The sequence below is a fragment of the Odocoileus virginianus genome, chromosome 24 (assembly GCF_023699985.2).
Source record: "Odocoileus virginianus isolate 20LAN1187 ecotype Illinois chromosome 24, Ovbor_1.2, whole genome shotgun sequence".
Taxonomy (NCBI): domain Eukaryota; kingdom Metazoa; phylum Chordata; class Mammalia; order Artiodactyla; family Cervidae; genus Odocoileus; species Odocoileus virginianus.
In genome coordinates this window covers 28816441-28839646 of record NC_069697.1, presented here as the reverse complement: position 1 = coordinate 28839646, position 23206 = coordinate 28816441, and the positions used below count along the sequence as shown (strand labels likewise).

Genomic DNA, 23206 nt, shown 5'->3' with positions numbered 1-23206 from the left:
GCAAAACAGAAAAAGAGACACAGATGCACAGAACAGACTTTTGGACTCTGTGGGAGAAGGTGAGGGTGGGATGTTTCAAGAGAACAGCATCGAAACATGTATATTATCTAGGGTGAAACAGATCACCAGCCCAGGTTGGATGCATGGACAAGTGCTCGTGGGCCTGGTGCACTGGGAAGACCCAGAGGGATCGGGTAGAGAGGGCAGTGGGAGGGGGGATCGGGATGGGGAATACATGTAAATCCATGGCTAATTCATGTCAATGTATGACAAAAACCACTACAATATTGTAAAGTAATTAGCCTCCAACTAATAAAAATAAATGAAAAAAACAAAATTAAAGTGTAACAAAATGAGAAAGAATGGAAGGAGGGAGGGAAGAGGGGTAGGAATTCCAAGCTTTGAAATAAGAAACCTTAGAACTCTATTATATTTTTTCTTTAAAAATTATTGGCCACCCAAGGGTACCTCTTAGATGATGCAACTCTCTGAAACGAGACTAATACAGGGAAGAAATAGCTGGCCCTGGAGAACTCATTCAGATCAGAGCAAGCCTCCATCCTAAGGGCATCTCCAGGGATCCCTTTAGACACTCTCCAAGGTCTAAAGCTGAGATAAAGTCCCTCTAGCCATTGTTATCCTAGAGGCAGAGTCAGAAGTCACCCCTTTGACAGAAGGACTATAGGAATATTTCCTTGCTCAGAAGCCCCACCTATGCATCTTCTAAGGGAAAGTTGAAGGAACCACATGAAACCTTACTTATACCCGTGGCTTTGCTCCAGTGTTAAAAAGAATGCCTTTCAGGTATCTTCCACTGAGAACATCTTCTTGTTGGCTTAAGGAACCCAGGGGAAGAAAAATATCCTTCTCATTCAGCTACATCTTCTCCTAAAACTATCCATTCTGGAAACTTGTGAGTGTACAAGCCACAAATAGGAACTGGATCCTCATTCATCATCCTCTTGGTTAGCCTTCAAGAGGAGAGAGGCCATCACTTGGTGTTCCTGTGGTTTAGACTAACCCCTCTCACTATCCATCTTACCAGGTATTCTAGGGAGTATTTTTTCTCTGCTCTTTTTTTTTACTATCACACTACTGTCTCTGTGATGCACAGAGGTGGTCCAAATTTGACTTGGCTTTATCCACATCCTCTGGTACCAACTCAGAGAATTCATTGTTTTCATAGACTTTAGCATTAAGCCCTGAAATTACAGTGCAAACAGTGAACATTATAAATTCATGGAAATCCTGGAATGGGAAACTGTTGGAATAACTGATGTGCACAGCCCTCACCTCCAAGTTGAGGGCTTCCTCATGCCTGGCTCCCATGAAACCAGACTATGACTGTGCCACTTCTGTATGGGTTGACACAGAAGGGGAGAAATTTCCATTTAGTACCAGAGATATCCAAGGAAGATTGTCTCCAATCTGTTTTTTTTAAATATTTGTTTATTTTTATTTATTTACTTGGCTGTCCTGGATCTCAGTTGTGGCACTCAAGATTTTCAATCTTTGTTTTGTGGTATGGGGGATTTTTAGTTGTGGTATGAGAACACTTAGTTGAGGCAAGTAGGATCTAGTTACCTGACCAAGGTTTGAACCTTGGCTACCTGCGATGGGAGTGCAGCGTCTCAGCCATTGGCCCATTAGGGAAGTTCATCTGCATTCTTCAGAAGTTCTAAGATGGTATGGACTTTAGAAACAATCTAAAGTTTTCTAAGATTTTTTTTTTAAATAAGAAGTGCAAGTGACTTATTCATGAACTTATAGTGACAGAGAAAGGTTCTGTGCTATCATCAACTGTCACAATACTTCTATTAATCATTCAACATGCATCATGGACTATCAGCCAGATGGTTGGCCAAAATCTTTATTGCTTACTCACTATGCCTGTGAGGCTTCCTGTGGTTTGAACTCTGTTGCTTTCATAACGAGAACAGCACTTCTCAGTGCCCTGGAGACTATTTCCACTCCCTTCGTTTCCTTCCAGTCTGAATAATGTCTTTTCTCTTCTCCTTCCTTTCTAGGTTTGATTCTCTACACTCTTCCTTCTCACCTTCTCCACCTTATCCAACAGATTATTGCCCTGAGTTGGGCAGGGTTGATGAGATCTTACATGGCTAGGTTGCCCCTGCTACATGAACTGTCCTTGGTCAGTCCTAAAGCTTTATTCATAACACCTCATCCCCAGCCATGCTCTGAGACTCATAGCACACTGGAACATTATTTTCTGTTCTTGTCCCACTGAAGGAACTCTCTAATGCTCCATGGAAGTTGGCAACACAACCAGAGTCACTGTGTTTGTTCTCCAAGGACTATCCAACAACCCTCAGATCCAGGTGGTACTCTTTGTAATATTCCTGGTGATTTACCTCCTGATCCTCACAGTGAACCTGCTGATGCTGCTGGTGATCAGGACTGATTCCCAACTCCATACACCCATGTATTTCTTCCTCAGTCAGCTTTCCTTCCTGGATGCTTTCTATTCCTCAGTCATTGTGCCTAAGTTGCTAGAGAACCTGCTTTCCAAGCAGAAGACTATATCCCTCCTTGAGTGTTTCACCCAGATCTCCTTGGTTATATTTTCAGGGGGCACTGAGACCTGCCTCCTTTCAGTCATGGCCTATGACCGGTACCAGGCTGTGTGCCACCCGCTGCTGTATGTGGTGACCATGAACAAGAAGATATGTATTGGCCTGGTGGGAGCCTCCTGGGCCATAGGAATGGGGACTGGCCTACTTAACACCATTCTCCTGGCTCAGCAGGATTTCTGTGGCCCCAACCTCATCCGCAGTTTTGCCTGTGAGTTTCCTCCAGTGCTCCTGTTGGCCTGTTCTGACCCCTACATGAGCATTGCCTCCATCCTGACCACCATGGTGGTCCTTGGCCTTGGCACCTTTGTTCTAGTGTTGGTTTCTTACACTCATATCATCATGACAGCCTTGGGGATCACCTCTGTCTCAGGTCAGAACAAGATCTTCTCTACCTGCTCATCTCATGTTCTTGTGGTCACCATCTTTTATGGTTCAGGAATTTTCAGGTATGTCATTGTTATAACTCAGGAATGTAAATGCTGGTTTTTCACTCTAAGGTAATCTTGAACTACAGAACAAAATATTGCAAAGTAGCAGGAAAAGAGTTGTACTGGAATTCAGAAGTCCTGGGTCCTATTAATGGCTCTTTTGTGGACTAGATGTGTGAATTATAAAACATCGATTTTCTTTCTGAGAGTTGAGTTTTTGCACAGGTAAGCTCAATTTTAATATGTATTACATCACAAAAGAAATATTATTAACCTCATTTTCCAATTAGAAATCTGAGTTTCAGAAGTAACCTGGTACTTAATCAAAGTTGTCGGAACAAGCTACGAATCCAATCAAAATATAAACCAAGTCTCACAGACTTGAAACCTCAACCCCTTTTCTACCAAGTTTCTCTCAAGCATAAACAGCTGTAGCTGATGAATCCTTAAAAATCCAAGGAAACAAAGTAACTAGTGACCTGTGCTCTCTCCAAGTGAACTGGAAATGGATTTGCACAAATTACTCCATACTTTCCTCATCTGGTTGTTACTTGGAGGGAACTCAGGAGTGGGAAAGAATAAGGAATGATCTAGAAGAGTTCACTTGAGCCTGAGAGCAAATCTCTCCAGCTTTCCTTGTCTCAGTTTCCTCATTTGCCATAAAGGTGTAATAAAATTACTCCCACCCACTTCACAGAAATGTTTGGAGGAATAAACTAAAAGATAAAAAATGAGAATAAAATGAGTATATTTTTAACTTAGCATGCAAAACCCACAAAGACCATTCCAATGAAAACAGCACAATTGCAAAAAAAAAAAAAAAAAATTTAATGCTTCTTTGGGAAATACTCCTTGTGACACTTACATACACTAAAAATTTTAATATTACTATTTTGAATTCATATCTCATGCTGAACACATATTTATCTTTCATTTTATTTACATAGCTTGGATTATTTTCTAAGCCAAAGACAAACGTACTTAAAAGGACAAATTATTGTTCTACTAAGCATTAGAAAAATAATGTGCTGTGATTCGGGGGTATTTCTCAGAGTCATAAATATTAGGAAAATGATATCATTATTGGACTAGCATTTAGTTTTGTAAGGAACAATCATCACAAGATTGGAACATGCATATATAGGGAAAAGAAGAGGGAAAAAATCCTCATATTACCATCATAACTATTAAGGAAAGTCACGTTGAAAACTGTGAAGTGATATAGAAATACCTGAAATTTTCTTTAGTTCTAGTCTGTGCCATTTGATATGCTGAAGAACTTCCTTTTACTTTGGAAACTCCTCTAACATTTTGCATAATATCACTCATGTATGGAGGCATTTAAGGCAAAAATAACTGACTTCTCACTAATAATACAGCCATTTCTAGATGCTTCTACCAATGATAGTTGACTCAGCTCTGAGGACCCTCTTGACCAGTCTGGGATGGGATGGACTGTGACTGGCAATAGCATTGTGGCCCCTGTCCTGAGCTCATTTTATTCCTTTGTGCAATTCCCTTCAAGGTACATGACTCCAGCTTCTGGCTCAGCCCTGGAGCAAGTGCTATCCATGCAGTACAGTGTGGTGACGCCACTACTGAACCCGCTTATCTACAGTCTGAAGAACCAGGAGGTGAAGGCAGCTCTGAGGAGGATGCTGACCAGGAAGCCCAGGCTTACCTTCTAAGCCAGCCTCTACTGCCTCCTCATAATCGAAGAAAAAGTCAAGAGAAGGAAGAGGAGATATAGAGAACTTCACTTTTAAGCTATCTCAGCATGAATTCTTCTCCACAACAGAAGTCTTAGTTCCTCTGACCCCTGTGCCCTCATCCAGTCAAGCAAGATGGGGAAACCTCCACAGAACTGATGGCACTCCTCCACAGAGGACCCAGTCACCACACAGGAAAATCTCAAAACCCATACAGAGGAATTCTCAAAAAACTAAAAATAGAACCACCCTATGTCCCAGCAATTCCACTTCTGGAAACATTTTCAAAGGATATGAAAATACTAACTTAAAAAGATATCTACACACCTATGTCATAGCAGCGTTATTTATAATAGTCAACATATGGAAAAGAATCTAGGTTTTCTTAATGGGTGAATGGATAAAGAAGGCATGGAAAAGCAACTGAATATTATTCAGCCATAAAAATGAGGAAATTCTACCATTTGTGACAACATGGATGGACACTGAAGGCATTATACTCAGTGAAATAAGTCAAAGAAACACAAACACTATACGATCTCACGTGCAGAACCTAGGGAAAAACCAAACTCATAGAAAATAAACATGTAGTTGCCAGGAGTGGAGGGTAGGAAGAAAGGGAATTGGAGGAAGGTGATAAAAAAGTACAAATTTTCAGCGTAAGGTAAGTACTAGGGATGTAATGTACAACATAATGACTAACACCGCTGAATGATACATTTTTTGGGCTCCAAAATCACTGCAGATGGTGATTGCAGCCATGAAATTAAAAGACCCTTACTCCTTGGAAGGAAAGTTATGACCAACCTAGAGAGTATATTAAAAAGCAGAGACATTACTTTGCCAACAAAGGTCCATCTAGTCAAGGCTATGATTTTTCCAGTGGTCATGTATGGATGTGAGAGGTGGACTGTGAAGAAAGCTGAGGGCCGAAGAATTGATGCTTTTGCACTGTGGTGCTAGAGAAGACTCTTGAGAGTCCCTTGGACTGCAAGGAGATCCAACCAGTCCATCCTAAAGGAGATCAGTCCTGGGTGTTCGTTGGAAGGACTGGTGCTGAAGCTGAAACTCCAATACTTTGGCCACCTCATGCAAAGAGTTGACTCATTGGAAAAGACTCTGATGCTGGGAGGGATTGGGGGCAGGAGGAGAAGGGGATAACAGAGGATGAGATGACTGGATGGCATCACCAACTCGATGGACATGAGTTTGAGTAAACTCCGGGAGTTGAAGATGGACAGGGAGGCCTGGCATGCTGTGATTCATGGGGTTACAAAGAATCGGACACAACTGAGCGACTGAACTGAACTGATGATACATAGGAAATGTGTTAAGAGAGTAAATCCTAAGAGTTCTCATCACAAGGAAAAAATTTTTTTGTCTTTTTTCTGCTTTGGCTTTTCTGTTTTTTATATATTTATTTTTAGGACATGATGGACTTTTTAGGAATAGAAGAGTTATATTTGAGTCCCAATGAGGACTGTAGCCCAGGAGACAGCTTCTCAGATAACTCTGGGAAACTGGTCAGTTGAATCTTTTTTTTTTTAATAGTAATATAACTTATCAGAGCACAAAACATACATCAAATGTGACAGGAGTATATTCCTTCAAGTTTCCAAAAGAGAGAAGTTTAGTAAAGATAGAGTGAGACAGCATGATGGTCATGTTGGAAATGGAACATTATCTTTCAGGGAATGTTAATATGGATGTCAGAAGGAGGAGGGAGATTTTTATCCCTGTCTTCATAACAGACATTCTTTACCTTAATGATTGAAGCAGATATGCCATGTATGACTGACAGGCTCGCCACATAAAATTCAGGCTGAACAATATATTAGTCCAAATGACTTCCCCAAAACTCAATGTGTAAAAATTCTCTCCATCAGAGGGAATTTTCAGGTTTTCCCAGTTTGGAGTTTTGTGATGACGGATATCAACTGAACCTATTGTAATACTCATTTATATATGTATATAAGAACATCGTGCTATATGCATTGAAATTATACAGACTTATACAGTAATGTATGTCAATTATCTCTCCATAAAACAGGGGGTCAGGAGAGTAAAGACTATCTTCACAGATCCCCAGCTGTTTGCACAGCTATTGCTTTTCCCTCTCATTTCCTGCCTATTCAGCCCCTCCCTTTTGCCTCGGCCTCACTCCTTTATTTTGTCTATACACAAAGTGGAAATCTGACCACTAGAAAATTTACAACTTGATTTTGGGAGAATTCCATCTTAGTACTGAGAGCCAGCTCCTCCTTTGTTCCCTTACCAAAAACTCCCTGGCAAAACCTACAGCTCCAGAGAAACTTTGTTTTAGAAAAGGCAGAGGAACCAGAGATCAAGTCACCAACATCCACTGGATCATCAAAAAAGTTAGAGAGTTCCAGAAAAGCATCTATTTCTGCTTTATTGACTATGCCAAAGCCTTTGACTCTGTGGAACACAATAAATGTTAAAATTCTGAAAGAGATGGGAATACCAGACCACCTGACCTGCCCCTTGAGAAAACTTTATGCAAGTCAGGAAGCAACAGTTAGAACTGGACATTGAACAACAGACTGGTTCCAAATAGGAAAAGGAGTACATCAAGGCTGTATATTGTCATCGTACTTATTTAACTTATATGCAGAGTACATCATGAGAAATGCTGGGCTGGAAGAAGCACAAGCTGTTATCAAGATTGCTGGGAGAAATATCAATAACCTCAGATATGCAGATGACACTAACCTTATGGCAGAAAGTGAAGAAGAATTAAAGAGCCTCTTGATGAAAGTGAAAGAGGAGAGTGAAAAAGTTGGGTTAAAGCTCAACATTCAGAAAACTAAGATCATGGCATCCGGTCCCATCACTTCATGGGAAACAGATGGGGAAACAGTGGAAACAGTGGCTGACTTTGTTTTTTTGGGCTCCAGAATCACTGCAGATGGTGATGCAGGCATGAAATTAAGACTCCTACTCCTTGGAAGGAAAGTTGACCAACCTAGACAGCATATTAAAAAGCAGAGACATTATTTTGCCAACAAAGGTCCATCTAGTCAAGACTATGGTTTTTCCAGTGGTCATGTATGGATGTGAGAGTTGGACTGTGAAGAAAGCTGAGTGCCAAAAACTTGCTGCTTTTGAACTGTGGTATTGGAGAAGACTCTTGAGAGTCCCTTGGACTGCAATGGAAGCCAACCAGTCCATCCTAAAGGAGATCAGTCCTGGGTGTTCATTGGAAGGACTGATGTTGAAGCTGAAACTCCAATATTTTGGTCACCTGATGCAAAAAGCTGACTCATTTGAAAAGACCCTGATGTTGGGAAAGATTAAAGGCAGGAGAAGGGGGCGACAGAGGATGAGATGGTTAGATGGCATCACTGACTCAATGGACATGAGTTTGGGTAAACACCGGGAGTTGGTGATGGACAGAGAGGCCTGGCATGCTGTGGTTCACGGAGTCACAAAGAGTCGGACACGACTGAGCAACTGAGCTGAACTGAACTGAAAGTAGAACATAGAAAACAGTAAATCCTCAATAACTATTTGTTGATTATGGAGTGAATGATGGAATGAATGGTGGATCAGTCTGAGGAGTCCTTTCTCTTGTATGATCTTAGGATATAGAAGGGACTATCTACCTGTAAGCCTTGGAATATAGCAGACAGAGGTGCAATATTTAGCAATCAGAGAGAAACACATGGCACAAAAGGTCTAATAGAGTTCTGTCTCATCACAGTCATTTTAAACAAGGAACTAATATCCAGAAAATTAATGTAAATTGAGATTGATGTTATTAAAATAAACAAATTTACCTAAATAAATAAATAAAATTTTTAAATGAAGTGTAAGTCTTGAGAGCAAAGCCATGTCTAAGCCTTCCGTATTCCCAGTGTCTAATAGGTCCGGTTACTTAATTGGCTAACAATTAGTGTGCAAAAAAAAAAAAAAAGAATAAGAGAGAAGGAACATATGAAAAGAAACATTTAATTTTGTTTAGTAAAACTGCTGCCTTCACGACAATACAGATGTCAAAGGAAAGTAGCATGGAGGAGAGATCTGGATAGAAAGAAAGAAAAAGAGTCCATATTTTGAGACATCATCCTGGGTATTCTTTCCAAAGGCTCGCTGAAACCTGTGCACTGTGACAACCCCTGACTTGAATCTCTCCACCACCCACCTGAGCCTGGACTACTTCAGATCCTTGACTGGTTCAAGACCTCTTTCAGGCCTACAGGAAGGAGAAATAGTTGGAGAGAGCAGAACAAATGTTCTGCTTCCACCCCATCTCTCCTTCAGCTCCAAAGAGAGTCCTCAGAAAGACAACAGCAATTGTTCCATCCAGATACTGGCCAGATACTGATGGTCAACATCAGCCAAGACCACTTCCATGCCAGCTCCCTGAATTCTATCTGTTCTTGATCCTTTGACCCTCAGGCTAAGATCCCCTCCTCAGTTGTCAGGTCCCTTCAGCAAAGCCCTCTGAAAATCATGGCCTCATATGTAGTACACTCGCAGGGGAAATTTCCAAGATGAGGATATTTCTCTGTAGATGAAGGCCAAGGATGTAGAGCCAAGCAAAACAGTCCCAGCTTCAGCTGCATTTCTGCTCTGACCATTTGGAGAAACTTGTGCTTTACATTTTCCAGAGCATATGCCTTCTTGAGGCTGAAACTGAGGCAAGGTTAAGTAGATGTGTGAGATCAGTGGGAGGAATGGCCATTCAATCCTGCCTTCACATACAACCCAACCACATACAGGGATTATTCCTACAACCCTGTCGACTTGGAGGAAAGTCTTTTACCCCATGATTAGGGAGGGAAATGTATACAGTACCCTCTGGGAGATGTGTCACATTATGTTCAAATTCAGACTAAAATCATAGGATAAATACCAAGTTATTTCTTGAGACTTAGTTTTCATTAAGTATAGGAGAGAGATGTCCTGCCCACCATTTGCCTGGCCCTATATGTCCCTAAACAGGCTATGGGGCCTTCATTAGGGAGCTGCTGGGCTCTGAGACAAGAGGAATATGGTCTAAATACCAAAAACTCGAGTGGGTATATAGGGTAAGAAGAGGGAATTAGAAAATATAACTTGGCTAATACAGAAATGGGCAATTTAAATGGAAGCTTTGGAATACTTGTTTTGGAATGTCAAAGCAGGAAGAGATCTGAGAAAAAATCATTAGACCAAAACCTTCATTTAATAACGAGGAAACTGAGCCACAGAGGCAGAGATGACTTGCCCAGCTTTGGACCATCAGTGAGAAGCAGAAACAGATTTAGGACTCAAATCTCCTGATAACCCTTCTTTCCCATTTTTTATAACCAAATTAGAATAAAGGAAATATCCTCCTTAATGATCAACCAAGAAGTAGGAGTAATGAAATTGAGTCTCAGCAGCAAGGCCCCAGGGGTCCAGATTCTTCCATTGCTCAGCTCTCCTCCTCTATTGTTTTCAGAAAGAGTTCCTCCCACAGCAATTTGTGAAAGGTATTTTCTTACCTCAGAGGTAAGGAAATAACTCAAACCCCCTTCAAGTTATTCATTTCAAATACTTTGAACTCCTGCCCTGGCTGTCCTTTTCCCATCACACATCTTTACTTGTCAGAATCCCACACCAATACTTCAAAGCAAGCTTAAATGTCACTCCTCTCATGAATCTTTCCTTGAGCGCTTTTTCCCACAGCTCCCCCACCAAATATAAATTAGCTTTCCTCTTAAGAACACTTAGGGCACATTTCTAACCTCTCTCATGATACTTATGACACTATAGCTTGCATTTTAATTAATTCTTAATGTTTATCTTATCTTTCTTACTATTCCTTGAGGAAAGAAATGGTTTCAGCCAACTTTAGATTCCCTCTATCTAAGGTGATGATGGAATTCCAGCTGAGCTATCTCAAATCCTGAAAGATGATGCTGTTAAAGTGCTGCACTCAATATGTCAGCAAATATGGAAAACTCAGCAGTCACCACAGGATTCAAAAAGGTCAGCTTTCACTCCAATCGCAACGAAGGGCAATGCCAAAGAATGTTCAAATTACTGTAAAATTTTGCTCCTTCCACATGCTAGTAAGGTTATGCTCAAAATTCTTCAAGCTTGGTTTCAGCAGTATGTGAACTGAGAACTTCCAGATGTACCAGCTGGTTTAGAAAAGGCAGAGGAACCAGAGATCAAATGGTCAACATTCACTGAATCATGAGAAAGTAAAGGGATTCCAGAAAATCATCTACTTCTGCTTCATTGACTATGCTAAAGCCTTTGACTGTGTGGATCACAGCAAACTATGGAAAATTCTTAATGAGATGGGAATACCAGATCACCTTACCAGTCTCCTGAGAAACCTGTATGCAGGTCAAGAAGCAACAGTTAGAACCAGACATGGAACAACAGACCGATTCAAAATTGGGAACAGAACATCAAGTCTATATATTGTTACCCTGCTTATTTAACTTCTTTGCAGAGTACATCATGTGAAATGCTGGGCTGGGTGAATCACAAACTGGAATCAAGATTGCCAGAAGAAATATCAACAATCTCAGATATGCATATGATATCACTCTAATGGCAGAAAATGAAGAGGAACTAAATAGTTTGTTGATGGAGTAAAAGAGGAGAGTGAAAATACTGTCTTAAAACTCAACACTCAAAAGACTGAGATCATTTGTCCCATCACTTCATGGCAAACAGATGGGGAAAAAGTGGAAGCAGTGAAAGGTTTTATTTTATTGGGCTCCAGAATCACTGCAGACAACGACTGCAACCATGAAATTAGAAATTACTTGCCAACCTAGATGTCCATCAACAAAGAAGCTGTGGTTCATCTATACAATGGAATACTGCTCAGCTATAAAAAGGAATGATGCACATGAGTCAGTTCTAATGAGATGGATGAACCTATAGCCTATTACACAGAGTGAAGTAAGTCAGAAAGAGAAATATAAATATTATACTCTGACACATAGATATATATATATGGAATCTAAAAAGATGGCACTGATGAATTTATTTTCAGGATAGCAATGGAGAAATAGACATAGAGAATAGACCTATGGATATGGGGGAAGGAAGGAGGGAGAAGATGAGATGAATAGGGAGAGTAACATGGAAACTTACAATACCATATGTAAAATAGATAGCCTAAGAATTAACTGTGTGACTCAGGGAAGTCAAACAGGGACCCTGTGACAGGCTGAAGGGATGGGTGGGGAGATGGGAAGGAGGTTCAGGAGGGAGGAGCCATGGGTGTACTATGGCTGATTCTTGTTGATATATGACAGAAAACCACAAAATTCTGTAAAGCAATTATCCTTCAATTAAAAAAATTTTTTGAAAAGTTGCTTGCTCCTTGGAAGGAAAGTTATGACAAACCTAGACAGTGTATTAAAAAGCAGAAACATTACTTTCTGTCATCAAAGATCCATATATTCAAATCTATGGTTCTTCCAGTAGTCATATATGGATATGATAGTTGGACCATAAAGAAACCTGAGTATTGAAAAATTGATGCTTTTTAATTGTGGTGCTGGAGAAGATTCCTGAGAGTCCCTTGGACTGCAAAGAGATCAAACCAGTCAATCCCAAAGGAAACCAACCCTGAATATTCATTGGAAGGACTGATGCTGAAGCTGAAACTCCAATTCTTTGGCCACCTGATGTGAAGAGCCAACTCATTGGAAAAGACCCTGATGCTGGGAAAGACTGAAAGCAAAAGGACAAGGGGGCAGTGAAGGATGAGATGGTTAGACAGCGTCACCAACTCAATGGACATGAATTTGAGCAAACATCGGGAGACAGTGGAACGGAGGGGCCTGGCATGCTGCAGTCCATGGGGTCACAAAGAGTTAGATACTTCATAGCAATTGAACAACAACACTGGAATCTATTTGTCACCTCCACTGTATTATCATAAGATATTTGATAATATTATCATAAGGATCATACCTGAATACTCTGGTGGTTTTCCCTACTTTCTTCTATTTAAGTCTGAATTTTGCAATAAAGAGTTCATGATCTCAACCACAGTCAGCTCTAGGTCTTGTTTTTTTTTTGCTGACCATATACAGCTTCTTCATCTTCAGCTGCAGACACTATAATCAGTCTAATTTCAGTATTGACTATCTGCTGATGTCCATGTATAGAGTTGTCTTGTGTTGTTGGAAGAGGCTGTTTGCTATGACCAGTAGGTTTTCTTGGCAAAACTTTGCCCTGCTTCACTTTGTACTCCAAGGCCAAACTTGCCTGTTATACTGGGTATCTCTTGACTATATACTTTTTCATTTCAACCCTCTATGATGAAAAGGACATCTTTTTTGGTGTTAGTTCTAGAAGGTCTTGTAGGTCCTCATAGAACCATTCAACTTAAGCTTCTTTAGCGCTAGTGTTGGTGCATCAACTTGTATTACTGTGATATTAAATGGTTTGCCTTGGAAACGAACTGAGATCATTCTGTCATTTTTGAGATTGAACCCAAGTACTGCATTTCAGACTCTTTTGTTGAGGGCTACTCCATTTCTCCTAGGGGATTCTTGCACACAGTAATAGATAAAATGGTCATCTGAATTAAATTCATCCATTCCTGTTCATTTTAGTTCACTGTTTCCTAAAACGTTGATGTTCACTCTTGCCACATCCTGCTTGACCATGTCCAATTTACCTTGATCCATGGACCTAATAGTCCAGGTTTCTATGCAATATTGCTCTTTATAGTGTTGGACTTTACTTTCACCACCAGACACATGCACAACTGTGTGTCATTTCTGTTTTGGCCCAGTTCTCTTTCTGGACCTATTTCTCTACTCTTCCCCAGTGGTATATTGGACACATTCTGACCTAGGAGGCTCATCTCCTGGTGTCATATCTTTTTACCTTTTTATACAGTTCATGGGGTTCTCAAGGCAAGAATACTGAAGTGGTTTGCCATTCCCTTCTCCAGTGAACCATGTTTTGTCATAGCTTCATTGAGTTACACAAGTCCCTTTGCCACAATAATACTGTGATCCATGTGATCATTTTGGTTAGCTTTCGGGGATTGTGGTTTTTATCATGGAGGCTGTGGGATTGTAGTTCTTGCTTCTTCTAACTGCCTTCTGGTGGATGAGAATTCAAGGCTTATGCAAGCTTCCAGGATGGGAGGGACTGGCTGTGCAAAAAGCTGAATCTTCTTCTGGTGGGCAGAGCTATGCTCAGTAAAGTTTTAGTCTAATTGTCTGCTGATGGGTGGGGTTGTGCTCCCTCCCTGTTAGTTTTTTGTCCTGAGGCAACCCAGTCTACAGAGTCTACAGGCTCTATAGTAGGGCTATTGAAGAACTCAGTGCCCCAGTCCCCGTGGCAGGCCACTGTTGACCTGCACCTCTGCACGAGACCCTCACACATTCACAGGCAGGTCTGCCTCAGTCTCCTGTGTGGTCACTACTTTTTTGCCCTGGATCCTGGCATACACAAGGTTTTGTTTGTGCCCACCAAGAGTCTTTGTTTCCCCCAGTCTAGTGAAAGTTCTGTAATCAAATCCTGCTGCCCTTAAAAGTCAGATTCCCTGGGGATTCTCAGTCCCTCTGTCAGATCACCAGGCTGGGAAGCCTGACATAGGGCTCAGAACCTTCACAACAGTGTGAGAACTTCTTTGGTATTATTATTCTCCAATTTGTGGGTCGCCCACCTGACTAGAAAAGGATTTGATTTTAACATGATTAAACCCCTCCTATGGTCTCATTTCAGCTTCTCCTTTCTCTTTGGATATGTTGGGGTTTTTTTTTTTTTTTTTTTGGTGGGTTCCAGCATCTTCCTGTATCATAATATTTTACAAGACTGCTTGTGCTCCTCCTTCGGCCACCACCCATGCCTCACAGGCTTGCCCTGGGCTCCTACTCAATCTCTGCCAGCTTTTCCTGGTTCTCCTTGAGCTCCCTACTGCAGGCTGTAACCATCACTGCCACCACCACCAATCAGCTGCCCAGTTGAGCACATCCAGCTTCAATCATGTGTGAAGTAAGGGTGTTCCTGGCTGAAGCTGCTCACATGTGCACTCATTCCTGGCTGATCTAAAGAATGAGCACATACACATAGGTGACAGGAGAAGCCCAGCAGAAAGTCAAATCCAGAGCATCCCAACTTTGAATATGCTCTTCAATACCTATCCTTGTAGCTTAATAGAGCATCTAATGTACCTCTCAAACATAATAGACTTGCTTCTAGTGTCTATTCATAATAGACACTAAAAAAAAATGCAACCTTATTTTTTGTAGTGGGAAGTTGGAGGTAATTGGTCAGTTAGGAAATCTGTTTTAGAAAGATAAAGACTTAAGCTATTACAGAAGAGATTCCAAAATAAAGTGTATCAAACAAAATGAAAGATTATTTTTCTCTTAACCCCAGACATGTACCTGATAGTCCAGAGTGAAAAATCCAAGTTCCTTCTATACTGTTCTTTATTATCTCCTAGGGACATTTCATGCAAATATGGGCACAATAAAGGACAGAAATGGTATGGACATAACAGAAACAGAAGATATTAAGAAGAGGTGGCAAAAATGCACTGAAGAACTATACAAAAAAAATCTTCAAGACCCAGATAATCACGATGATGTGATCACCAACCTAGAGCCAGACATCCTGGAATGTGAACTAAGTGGGCCTTAGGAAGCATCACTACAAACAAAGCTAGTGGAGGCAATGGAATTCCAGTTGAGCTATTTCAAATCCTAAAAGATGATGCTGTGAAAGTGCTGCACTCAATATGTCAGCAAATTTGGAAAACTTGGCCGTGGCCACAGGACTGGAAAAGGTCACTTTTCATTCCAATCCCAAAGAAAGGCAATGCCAAAGAATGCTCAAACTACCACACAATTGCACTCATCTCACACGCTAGCAAAATAATGCTCAAAATTCTCCAAGCCAGGCTTCAATAGCATGTGAATCGTGAACTTCCGAACGTTCAAGCTGGATTTAGAAAAGGCCGAAAAACCAGAAATCAAATTGCCAACATCTGTTGGATCATTAAAAAGCAAGAGTGTTCCAGAAAACATCTACTTCTGCTTTATTGACTATGACAAAGCTTTTGACTGTGTGGATCACAATAAGCTGTGGAAAATTCTGAAAGAGATGGGAATACCAGACCACCTGACCTGCCTCTTGAGAAACCTGTATGCAGGTCAGGAAGCAACAGTTAGAACTGGACATGGAACAACAAACTGGTTCCAAATAGGCAAAGGAGTACATCAAAGCTGTATATTGTCACTCTGCTTATTAAACTTACATGCAGAGTACATCATGAGAAATGCTGGGCTGGATGAAGCACAAACTGGAATCAAGATTGCCGGGAGAAATATCAATAACCTCAGATATGCAGATGACACCACCCTTATGGCAGAAAGTGAAGAACTAAAGAGCCTCTTGATGAAAGTGAAAGAAGAGAGTGAAAAAGTTGGCTTAAAGCTAAGCATTCAGAAAACTTAAGACCATGGCATCTGGTCCCATCACTTCATGGCAAATAGATGGGGAAACAGTGGAAACAGTGGCTGACTTTATTTTGGGGGGGCTCAAAATCACTGCAGATGGTGACTGCAGCCATGAAATTAAAAGACACTTACTGCTTGGAAGAAAAGTTATGACCAACCTAGACAGCATATTAAAAAGCAGAGACATTATTTTGCCAACAAAGGTCTGTCTAGTCAAAGCTTTGGTTTTTCCAGTAGTCATGTGTGGATGTGAGAGGTGGACTATAAAGAAAGCTGAGGGCTGAAGAATTAATGCTTTTGAACTGTGGTGTTGGAGAAGACTCTTTGAGAGTCCCTTGGACTGCAAGGAAATCCAACCAGTCCATCCTAAAGGAAAACAGTCTTGAGTATTCATTGGAAGGACTGATGCTGAAGCTGAAACTCCAATACTTTGGCCACCGGATGCAAAGAGCTGACTCATTTGAAAAGACCCTGTTGCTGGGAAAGGTTGAAGGCAGGAAGCAAAGGGGACGACAGAGGATGAGATGGCTGGATGGCATCACCTACTCAATGGACATGAGTTTGAGTAAACTCCTGGAGTTGGTGATGGACAGGGAGGCCTGGCGTGCTGCAGTCAATGAGGTCACAAAGAGTTGGACGTGACTGAGTGACTGAGCTAAGCTGAACTGATCTCCTAGGGATTTATTCAGTCAACCACCATTAGGTCCTTATCCATGGCGAAGACTGATAATGGCTCTTCAATACCTATCCTTCCCTTCTTCCTTTGAACAAGTCCATGTTTAGATGCTTGACTGTTCATATAGCTAGAGATCACATTTTTCAGTCCATGTGGTCAAAGATGGATAATAGTCAATGAGTTGATAATTGTTGAAGCTGGATAATGGATACAGAAGGATTATTATAGTATTCTTTTTATTTTAATACATTTAAATTTTTCCATAATAAAAAGTTTTTATCACAGTTAAAAAAACATTAAGTTTTTTTTCCTTTCTTAATTGAAGTTAGATGACTTAAAATATTGAGTTAATTTCTGCTGTACATAAAAAAACTTCAGCTATGCATACATATATTCTTTTTTATATTCTTTTACATTATGGTTTATGACAGTATATTGACAATACTTCCCTGTGCTCACGGTAGGACCTTGTTGTTTATTCATATTATACATACTACTTTGCATCTGCTAACCCAAAACAGTTTTATGATTTTTAATCTATTGGATTTTTCTGAGTTGCAATAAATAAAAGAATTAATTTTGGGTAGCATAATAAATTTGTACTTTCTCTTGCTATCATGAAAATATCTTTAGTATGCTTATTCAATTTTATAATACCTAAAATATCTTTTCTCCTATTATAGATATTATCATTATATTTCTATATCATAAATATTATTTAAACTTGGAAAAAAGAGGACATCCCTGGTGGTGCAATGAATGGGAATCTGCCTGCCAATGAAGGGGACATGAGTTCTATCCCTAGTTCAGGATATTCCACATGCCAGGGAGCAACTCAGTTCCTGCATCACAACTTCTGAGTATTCATTCTAGAGCCTGCAAGCCACACAGCAATGAAGAGTAGCCCCCACTCTCTGCATCTAGAGAAAGCACACACTCAGAAACAATGACCCACTGCAACCAAAAATAAATTTAAACAAATAAATGTGTGTGTGTGTATTGAAAGAGAAGGAAAGAAAGGAGGGAGGGAAGAGGAGAAGGAATTCCAAGGTTTAGAACTAAGAAAACTTAGGACTCTATATATACTTTTATTTTTAGAAATTATTGGCCACTCAAGGGTAACTCCTGGATGATGCAACTCACTGAAACAAGAATAACACAGGGAAGGAACGTTGGCTCTGGAGAACATGCCTCCTGCTTAAAGGCCTCTCCAGGGACCACCAACACTCTCCAAGGTCTAGAGCTGAAATCAAGTCCCACTGGTCATTATTTTAGAGGCAAAGTCAAGAAAACTTCCCCTTGGACAGGACTATAGGGATATTTCCTTGCTCAGAAGCACCACCTCTGCATCTTCTAAAGGAAGGACAAAGTTCAGGGAAGCTCATGAAACCCCAGCCATATCTGTGGCTTTTGCTCCAGTGTTGGAAAGAATGACAATCAGGTGCCCTCCATGAAGCCCTAGCCATATCTGGGGCTTTTGCTCCAGTGTTGGAAAGAATGACAATCAGGTGCCCTCCACTGAGAGCATCTCTTGTTGGCCTAGGGGGCCCAGGTAAAGACAAATATTATTCTCATTCAGCTCCATCTTATCTTAAAACTCTCCATTCTGAGAACTCATGACTGTACAAGGCATAAATAGAGATCAGGTTCTCCTTTATCACCTTCCTGAGTCACAACTCCTCCTGAGTTCAAGGGGAGAAAAGTAAATATATCTTGCTTTGCTCTATACTAAATGCTCTAATTCTCCACTTAGCCACATGTTCTAGGTGGCCTTTTATCTCTCCTCTTTTTTTCTTTTACCATCTCTGTGATGCACAGAAGGTGCTCCAAATTTGACTTGGCTTCATCCAAATCTTCTAGTACCAACTCATAGAATAGCACAGTCTTCATGAACTCTCATGTTAAGTACAGAGATGACAGTGCAAAGAGTGGACATTATAAATTCACAAAAATCCTGGAATGGGAAGCCCTTGGAGTCACTGCAATATACAACCCTTGCCTCCCATTTGAGGGCTTCCTTCTACCAGGTTTCTGTGAAATGAGGCTATTCCTGTGCTGCTTCTGCTTGTGTTGACACAAAAGGGGAGAGAATTTCCATTTAGTACTAGAAAAACCCAAAGATTATCCCCCATTCTTTAGAATTTCTAAGCTGGAAAGAACTTTAGAAACCATCTAGTTTTCCTAGATTATTCTTTAATGAGAAACCCAAGTTACTTATTCATGAACTTACAGTGATAGAGAAAGGTTCTGTGCCATCAACAGCTGTCACAATACCTCTGCCAGTCATTCATACATGCATCATAGACTATCAGCCAGATGATCGGTCAATATCTTTATTGCATACACACTATGCCAGTGGGCCTTCCAGTTGTTTGAACTCTGTTCCTTTTGAAACTGGAGAATGGTAATTCTCAGGGCATTGGAGTCTATTTCCATTCCCTTCATTTCCTTCTTCAGCCTGTATGAACTCTTTTCTCTTCTCCTTTCTTTCTAGGTTTGATTCTCTATTTATTTCTTTCCCACATCTCCACCTTAGCCAGTAGATTACTGCCCTGAGCTGGGCAGGCGTGATGAGGTCTGACATGGCAAGGTTGCCTCTGCTGAAGCTTTATTCATAGCATCTCATCTCCAGACATTCTCTGAGACTCATAGCACATTGGAGCGTTCTTTTCTGTTCTTGTCCCACTGAAGGGACTCTCTAATGATCCATGGAAGCTGGCAACACAACCAGAGTCACTGTGTTTGTTCTCCAAGGACTATCCAACAACCCTCACATCCAAATAGTACTATTTGTAACATTCCTGGTGATTTACCTCCTGACCCTCACAGGGAACTTGCTGATGCTCCTGGTGATCAGGACTGATTCCCACCTCCACACCCCCATGTACTTTTTCCTCAGTCAACTCTCCTTCCTGGATGCTTTCTATTCCTCAGTCATTGTGCCTAAGTTGCTAGAGAACCTGCTTTCCAAGTGGAAGACTATATCCTTCCTTGAATGTTTCACCCAGATTGCCTTGGTCATATTTGCTGGGGCCACTGAAGCTTGCCTCCTTTCAGTCATGGCCTATGACCGGTACCAGGCTGTGTGCCACCCATTGTTGTATGTGGTGATTATGAACAAGAAGGTGTGTGCTGGCCTGGTGGGAGCCTCCTGGGCCATAGGAATGGGAACTGGCCTACTTAACACCATTCTCCTGGCTGAACAGCAATTCTGTGGCCCCAACTTCATCCGCAGCTTTGCCTGTGAGTTTCCTCCAGTGCTCCTGTTGGCCTGTTCTGACCCCTACATTAGCATTGCCTCCATCCTGACCACCATGGTGGTCTTGGGCCTTGGCACCCTTGTCCTACTCCTGGGATCCTACACCCATATCATCATGACAGCCTTGGGGATCAACTCTGCCTCAGGTCAGAACAAGATCTTCTCTACCTGCTCATCTCATTTCCTTGTGGTCACCATTTTTTATGGCTCAGGCGTTTTCAGGTATGTCATTGCTATACCTCTGGAATTTGGATGTAGGATATTTTTCACTTGAAATCAATGGTGATCTGTAGAACAGAGCACTGCAAAGTTGTAAAAAAAGAACTGCACAAGAATTCGGAAGCCCTGAGCTCTAGTTCTGGCTCTGATGTGAAGTATTAAAAATTTATTTTCTTTCTGAGACCTCAATTGTCTAACTCTGAAAAATAAGCTTATACAAGGACTAACGGGTTTCCTAATTTCATTAACCTATGATTTTGGAGTTTCAGAAGGAAATCAGAGAGACGTTAGTAGGCTTTTATTCAGAGTTGGACAAAATACATATAAAATATATCATACTTGAAACAGATGCCATTTCTCTTTCCCACTGAAAGATCCAAAGCCTATTTGTCCTGTAACTATTGATTAGGCAGCTACTTACAACAACTGCTTTGCACAATCAAGACCAATTTTAGTATGTGTCATACCACAAGATAAATGTTATTAACCTCATTTTTGGATTTAAAAAAAAACTGAGTTTCAGGAGTAACCAGGTGCTTTATCAAAGTTGCCAGAACAAGCTAAGAATGGAGGCAAAATATAAACTGAGTCTCACTGGCTTGAAAACCTCAAGCTCTTTTCTACCATGTTTCTCTCAAACATAAACAGCTCTGGTTGATGAGAGCTTGGTTCCCAGGAAATAGAGTTACTACTGGCCTGTACTCTCTACTAGTGAATTTGGAGATGGATTTGCACAATTAGCTTACCATTATTGGATTCATAATCATTTAGCATTCATATCATACTAAACACAGTTTTATTTTGCACTTTATTTCCAGATCTTGGCTTCTTTTCTAAGCCAAATTTGATAAATGTTCCAAAAAGGACAAATATTTGTTCCACTGAGCATTAGAAAAATAATGTGCTGTCATTCTGGGGTAATTCCAAGAGCCATAAATGTTGGGGGAAGTGGCAGCATTATTGGACTGGCATATAGTTTTGTAAGGAACAATCATGACAAGATGGGAACATACAGTTGTATATATTAAAAAAAAGAAAAAACATTCCTCATATTCTCTACATAACTACTAAGGGAAGATGCTTTGAAAAGTATGAAGTACTATAGAAATGCATGACATCATTTTTAGTTCTATTCTAACCTGGAACACTTCATATGCTGCACAACTTCCTTTTTCTCCTCAGGGCAGCTCTTATAATGTTCAGCATAAGATCACTCATGTATGGAGGCATTTGAAGGCAGAAATGACTGACTTCTCATGATAATACAGTCACTTCTAGATGCTTCTACCAGTGATAGTGACTCAGCCCAGAGGACCCTCTTTGCAGAGTCTGGGATGGGATGGACCCTGGCTGCTTACAGACATGTGTCCATTGTCCTGAGCTCATTTTATGCCTTTGTGCAATTCCCTTCAAGGTACATGACTCCAGCTTCTGGCTCAGCCTTGGAGCAAGTTCTATCGGTGCAGTACAGTGTGGTGACCCCGCTACTGAACCCCCTTATCTACAGTTTGAAGAACCAGGAGGTGAAGGCAGCTCTAAGAAGGATGCTGGCCAGGAAGCCCAGGCTTACCTTCTAAGCCAGGCTTTACTGCCTCCTCATAATTGGAGGAAAAATCAAGAGAAGGAAGAGGAGATAGCTTCATTTCTTAGATATCTCAGCATGAATTCTTGTCCAAACGGAAGTCTTAGTTCCTCTGATCCTTGTGCCGTCCCCTAGTCAAGTGAGATGGAAGAACCTCCACAAAATTGATGGCATCCATCCACAGGTGACCCAGTCACTACACAAGAAAATTTTCTCAAAAACCATATAGAGGAATTCTCAAAAAGTGAAAAATAGAACCACCAAATGTCCCAGCAACTCCACTCCTGGGAATAGAGCCAAAGGAACTGAAAACACTAACTCAAAAAGATATATGCAAGAACGTCCATGGTGCTCCAGTGGTAAAGAATCTGCTTGCAATGCAGGGGACGTAGGTTCTATCTCTGGTCAGGGAACTAAGATCCCACATACAGAGGAGCAACTAGGTCAACAAGCTACAGCTACTGAGCCTGCACACTCTAGAGCCCATGAAACCAGGCCCCTCAAGAAGCCTTTGGAGGGCAGTGAGAGAAGCCTGTGTAGGGCAAATAAATACACCCATAGCCACCTCAGCTAGAGAAATTTTGCACAACTCCCTGAGCCTAGGGGCCACAACAAAGACCCAGCACAGCCAATAAGTAAATATATAATAAATATCTTTTTAAAATATATGAGCTCCCATGTTGATGCATGCATGCTCAGTCACACCTGACTCTGTGTGACCCTATGGACTGTAGCCCTCCAGGCTCTTCTGTCCATGGGATTTTGTGTGTGTGTGTGTGTGAGTTACTTTATTTTTTTTTCATTTATTTTCATTAGTTGTAGGCTAATTACTTTACAATATTGTAGCGGTTTTTGTCATACATTGACATGAATTAGCCATGGATTTACATGTATTCCCCATCCCGATCCCCCCTCCCACCTCCCTCTCCACCCGATTCCTCTGGGTCTTCCCAGTGCACCAGGTCCGCATCAAAACATGTATATTATCTAGGGTGTCCATGGGATTATCCACCCAAGAATACTGGAGTGGGTTGCCATTTCCTCCTCCAAGTGATCTTCACAACCCATGGATCAAACCCCTGTCTCCTGTGCCTCCTGCATTCCAGGCAAATTCTTTATCACTGAGCCATGGGGGAAGTCCCAAGTTCATAGCAGCATTATTTATAGTATCCAAGGCATGGGAAGAACCTAGGTGTTCATTAATGGATGAATGGATAAAAAAAGGTATGGATGAATGGACTAAAAAAGGTATGGATGAATGGATTAAAAAAAGGTATGGATAAAGCAATGGA

The 23206-nt window shown here is 41.0% G+C and overlaps 2 protein-coding genes across 2 annotated transcripts; both read left to right on the top strand.

The window, feature by feature from the left end:
• Window positions 1-2267: 2267 nt before the first annotated feature.
• Window positions 2268-4710, top strand: LOC110142279 (olfactory receptor 8S1-like). The gene is made up of 2 exons (XM_020901393.2): window positions 2268-3040; window positions 4548-4710. The coding sequence occupies exons 1-2, from the start codon at window positions 2268-2270 to the stop codon at window positions 4708-4710; spliced, it is 936 nt and encodes a 311-aa protein (XP_020757052.2).
• Window positions 4711-19562: 14852 nt separating this feature from the next.
• On the top strand, window positions 19563-21909 carry LOC110142280 (olfactory receptor 8S1-like). Its single transcript, XM_020901395.2, has 2 exons — window positions 19563-20335; window positions 21747-21909. The coding sequence occupies exons 1-2, from the start codon at window positions 19563-19565 to the stop codon at window positions 21907-21909; spliced, it is 936 nt and encodes a 311-aa protein (XP_020757054.2).
• The last annotated feature ends 1297 nt before the right edge of the window (window positions 21910-23206 follow it).

Bases quoted from the DNA above. Each gene is read 5' to 3' on its own strand.
- LOC110142279 (XM_020901393.2), top strand. From the start codon at position 2,268: ATGGAAGTTGGCAACACAACCAGAGTCACTGTGTTTGTTCTCCAAGGA. The intron at 3,041-4,547 runs GTATGTCATTGT...ATTCCCTTCAAG, and splicing joins TATGGTTCAGGAATTTTCAG to GTACATGACTCCAGCTTCTG.
- LOC110142280 (XM_020901395.2), top strand. From the start codon at position 19,563: ATGGAAGCTGGCAACACAACCAGAGTCACTGTGTTTGTTCTCCAAGGA. The intron at 20,336-21,746 runs GTATGTCATTGC...ATTCCCTTCAAG, and splicing joins TATGGCTCAGGCGTTTTCAG to GTACATGACTCCAGCTTCTG.